Below are 4,867 nucleotides of genomic sequence, written 5' to 3' on the forward strand. Positions count from 1 at the left end.
ACATATATTGCTTAGAAAAAGGGACATACTTTATGAAACACTTAAATGTTTACATCATGTTTCCAATACATTCTGATTGTATAAACGTTATATGTATATTGGTCGGTGGCCTTCATGCATAATAGAGACTTTTGACGTTCCTCCAGTGCTTGTGGACTCATTTGTGAATCAGCTATACATTCGTGCGTCATCATTGCCAAAGACCAGAGGCAAGGAAACAGGAAAAATGCACGCTTTAATATATGGTCATCTGTCAACTGTCAAACACTTATGTTATGATTTAGCGCTGTAGTTAACGTGACTGCAAGTTCGACTGGCTCTACACACAAGGCACCCTCAAGTAAATAGTACATCAACGACTTGTGTAACCTACTGTTTTCCTTCAGCTATCGACAGCCATTCCCTCTCATCTCAACAACCAGCCACTAGTCATCTGGGTGGTATTGATACTGAAACAATCTTTTCCTGGTAGTGACGCCAACATCCACAACAACACTCTGTCTTTTGTTATTACTGCCAAGTACAGGCGTATATAACCAGCATTCGGAGTGGCTGCAATTGGCCCTTCTTTAGGTCAGACTGACATGTTGAATGGTGGAGTGCATGCCTTGAATAGCGGTGGGAATACTTGCTGCTGAATCTTTTTGTTTCACAGTTTCGCCTGGGAACTTAAAGTGACATGTTTTGTATCCAGATGTAGCAACAGGAGTTAACTCTACTTTACCCATTGATGTTGTTTAGAGATGAAAACATAAAATGTTCCATAACACCGAAATTGCAAATAACCTCAGTTTAGAATTATGGCAGATTGTCAGAGGTATCTTTTCCATCACCAGTTAAAACCAAAAAGATTGAAATGATATCATTCACCATGAAACCAAATATATAAGGATTTCTTTGAAACTATTATGTAAAACACTACGTATTATCGCGTGTGATCACTAATTGCTCTCACGATCTCTTTGTTTTTACATATCATTTCTCAAAGGGGTTTTCTGCCCAACAAGATGGTGGCCGTGAACACCGCGGTGAACCTTGGGTTTTCGTCAATTGCGGATCCTCTGTAAACCTCGAGGAGACTGAAAAGACAAGAGACAAGAATATACCTGCACATACAAAAACATTGTCCATCTTTCAATATCTCCTCCACTGAAACTGTTCCCCTGTACAGGTTTAATGTTGAAAGACGAACGTTTGTAGAAACAAAACCAAGACGATTTTTTACATTGTACTCGTGTACCATACATGGAGAAGTGGAAGGAGTCAAGACCTAAATTGCAGATGATTTTGTCGAGTTGCAGCTTCTATTTTGTCTTTTCCAATTGCACTAGACTGACAGCTCGGTCATTTGTAATAGACAAGTTGCAGTATTAATGTCATGGGCAGTTATATGAATGAACACACACATATTGCAGCTATACCAACATTTAGCTGAGACCTTCTTATATATGCATGGGCAGATCATGAAACAGAACCTTTATTATTCGTAATAGAAATGTTTATCTTCAAGAATTGTCGCTAGAAACATTTTCTGGCAGTTGAATGCGAGCGTGGCAGATGTATGCAATCAAGAAATGTGATTACTTGCAGCTCTAACTTGTACACAGTCACTATGTATTTAACCTTTTAGATCATAGTGTCTACAGATGCAATAATATTAATAATAATAACTGTTACAACCTCTTCCCATTAACATCTAGAATAGTAGTAGTGCATGACATTTGATATGAGATTTTTTTATCATGTAGAACAAGATTCAAAAGCTGACTGGTTATGTTTGGTCGGGAGCTTGTGTGCTAAAACAGTGTTGTAGAAGTGTCCTGAGGCGCTCAGTTCTCACCTCACCAACACCTCTATTTCCTCCCACGGAAACATAATTATTATCGTTCAAAAACTGTCGTTTTTCAACTATGTAATATAAATAATGGTGTTGCCCCACTTCATCCATTGTTCAGAAGATATTTGTTCTTATCACAATGTAGTTTTAGGAATGCATGAAATAAACATCAACGGTACGTTGGAGTACTGCTAGGAGGAAAGAAAGTCACCTCTCGCTTGATGTTTACTGTTTTGAAGACATTTGGTTTAGAGGTCTTATTATAAACCTTATATGGCTCTGATCACTTATATTTATGGTCACGTGGGTTCATTTGTGAAAGGGGATAGGCTATGTGACGGTCAGTGAACAATTTAAGATCAGCGATATTCTTGGCTGGCGCTGAAAATCGTTTTAAATGTCATTCTGTAACATTTTTAAATTTTGACTGTGATTTAGTTATGTATTGTTACGATCGTTTGGCTTTCTTTGATAGTCTCCACTTTAGTTTCTATAATTACATTCATTTATTGTTAAACTTTGCTTACTCCTTTGCTAAAACATCAAGGCTATCACAGTTAGGGATTCTCTTCAAACGATTCCGCCAAAGTGCAGTTGATTGAAAGAAGTCACACAGTTGATCAACTGTCCAGTCCATCTTCAAGTCCACTAAATGTCTGGAAAGACAATATTCTATTACTAGTATGATGAATGGTTAATTTACACATCAGAACGTATTTCCAATATGGATTCAAATACCCACAACCTTAACCTTAATCAATGATTATTCAAATCCGTCGTCGCTCTTTCAAGCACTGTAATGTTCAAGTAACTTGGCCATTTCAACTGAGTAAACACACTTGTCACACGACCCGTGAAGGTCCCGGGCTAGAATAGGCCTTCGGCAACCCATGCTTGCCGAAAAAAGGCGACTATGCTTGTGGTAAGGTAACGGGATCGGGTGGTCAGACTCGCTGATTTGGTTGGCACATGTCATCGGTTCCCGATTGCGCACATCGATGTTTATGTTGTTGAATAATGGATTGTCTGGTCCAGACTCGATTATTTACTGACCACCGCCATGTAGCTTGAGCATTGCTGAGTGCGGCGTAAACCTAAACTCACTCACTCACTTATCACACATAATACCATTTGTTTATAAAACTGATTTGGGGTACAGTTTTCGTATTTGACTTACCTCTGCGTTTCTTGGAACGGCAGTTCCACGTCTTTGTACCAGTCAGTGCACATCCGTGTCCCGTTATTATGATAATCGCACAGCTTCGACGTGATGAACTAAATGAAAAATGATTCAATACATTTCTTCGAGTTATGGAGTAAATGAAAGCTGTAAAACAAACTGTTATAATATTATGAATGACACACCGTCAGAGTAATCACATCGCCGAGGCTTAGTCAGTCAGTTGATATTTCGGCTCTGTAAACAGTATATTTTGGTCGCCTAACCGATCACCAACACCTGATGGGTACACATCAAACTTGTCTCACGTAGGCCAAGGTGGTGCATAATGAAATCTAAAAGTTTTATACATACTCAGATGTAAGAAGAGCTGCGCTACGTTTAGTTCTTGAGGAGACATCACGGGTGGACAGAAGTCCACCTGCAGTTCAGTTCACAATACATTTCGAATGAAAGTTCAATTGATATACGTTCATTTAAACCTCAAATGTTCTTTGAACATAAGTTCGACAATTTAAATTAATGGCCACTACTTGTGTCCCATCGTGTTGTGTTTTCGTTTCGTACTTTAGATTTGATATTAGGACAGATTTACATGCTTCACAGATGAGTTTTCCACCTGCCAATTTGTCAATATTATCTTAATCAACTGAATGTGGTAGTACAATTGTAAGTGAAACAACTCTTGGACGAGCCTGGAAAAGATGCTGAGGGTTATTTTAATACGAGATAATCTGGGATATGAACAGTGGCAACGCCTGAATGCCCCCTAGAACGCCTAAAAGAGCCAAGTTATGACAATGCATACTGGACCTTCTGATGTTTGGACAGACCACAACCATCTGGTATAAAGCAGAGGATTATACAAAAACGTGTCAGTGCTTTCAGTTCAACCTCATATCGTGTCATAGTTGATTGAATGTAATACTTACCCTTTGTAGTATATCCTGTGCAGCAGATTGCTGAAGAGATACCCAACCATAACAGTAGACGGCCAAACATCCACCAGGCGAAAGCACACGCTCCACCTCTGAGAAGAACTCTGGAATATTAAACCAGTGCAGGCCACAAGCAAAATCTACCGAATTTGGATCACAACAAAGCATTTCGGCCGTCGACTGTTTAAATTCCATGTTTGCCACATTTTTAGGCGCTTGTTTCAACTGTTCCTTACTAACATCAAGTCCCATAACTTTCTCAAAACGTTCCACCAAAGGAAGAGTACTCTGATGTCCAGTTCCGCACGCCACATCTACTGCCAACTTGAATTTTCCTCCCCTTGTTTGACAGTATCTGAAGATGAGGTCAAACACCTCTTCAGAGTAGCGGGGTCGAGCCTTGACATAGATTTCTGCATGTCTCCCGCATTCGAAAAATCGTTGACTCATGATTGCTAAGAACACACCAAAAGTGTATAGGTGAAATATGCACGCACGCCCCTGTTTTATACTATATGTAGCCTGTAGATAGATAAATTAAAATAAGAATAACCAGTCGATCGATCACACACGTACTTTTAAAATGTGGGTATCCCGATGCAGTACAGCAATATCAATGGTCAATTTCACATTCAACACAGTGCGCTACAAACGCTGCGATTGGGCGATGTGAAGTTGTGGCAGGTCATCCCGAGGGGAAATGGTTTTTCCTTGTGCACTAAACCCCCATCACAGTTTAGGAAAGGGATTGCAAGAGCACGTACCACTGAGGACAATTGTCTATAGCAGTTTGGAGGCTCTAACTCTGAGTTGTAATCAGTGAAGTCTCTCTCTCTCTCTCTCTCTCTCTCTCTCTCAATGGAGAAACTTGAGGTCCCAGTGCGTTGCGTTGCGTGGGTTTCCCACCTTCCA

The 4,867-nt window shown here is 39.9% G+C and overlaps 1 protein-coding gene across 1 annotated transcript; it reads right to left on the bottom strand.

Annotated features, from left to right (window-relative positions):
* Positions 1-982: 982 nt before the first annotated feature.
* Positions 983-4,405, bottom strand: LOC137287817 (putative methyltransferase DDB_G0268948). Its single transcript, XM_067820205.1, has 3 exons — positions 3,950-4,405; positions 3,015-3,112; positions 983-1,079 (listed from the first exon to the last, which is right to left on the bottom strand). The coding sequence occupies exons 1-3, from the start codon at positions 4,403-4,405 to the stop codon at positions 983-985; spliced, it is 651 nt and encodes a 216-aa protein (XP_067676306.1).
* Positions 4,406-4,867: the final 462 nt, after the last annotated feature.

The sequence above is a fragment of the Haliotis asinina genome, chromosome 6 (genome assembly GCF_037392515.1).
Source record: "Haliotis asinina isolate JCU_RB_2024 chromosome 6, JCU_Hal_asi_v2, whole genome shotgun sequence".
NCBI classification, from domain to species: Eukaryota; Metazoa; Mollusca; class Gastropoda; order Lepetellida; family Haliotidae; genus Haliotis; species Haliotis asinina.

Bases quoted from the DNA above. Each gene is read 5' to 3' on its own strand.
- LOC137287817 (XM_067820205.1), bottom strand. From the start codon at position 4,405: ATGAGTCAACGATTTTTCGAATGCGGGAGACATGCAGAAATCTATGTC. The intron at 3,113-3,949 runs GTAAGTATTACA...TTTTTCATTTAG, and splicing joins CACAGGATATACTACAAAGG to TTCATCACGTCGAAGCTGTG. The intron at 1,080-3,014 runs GTAAGTCAAATA...TTGTCTTTTCAG, and splicing joins CCGTTCCAAGAAACGCAGAG to TCTCCTCGAGGTTTACAGAG.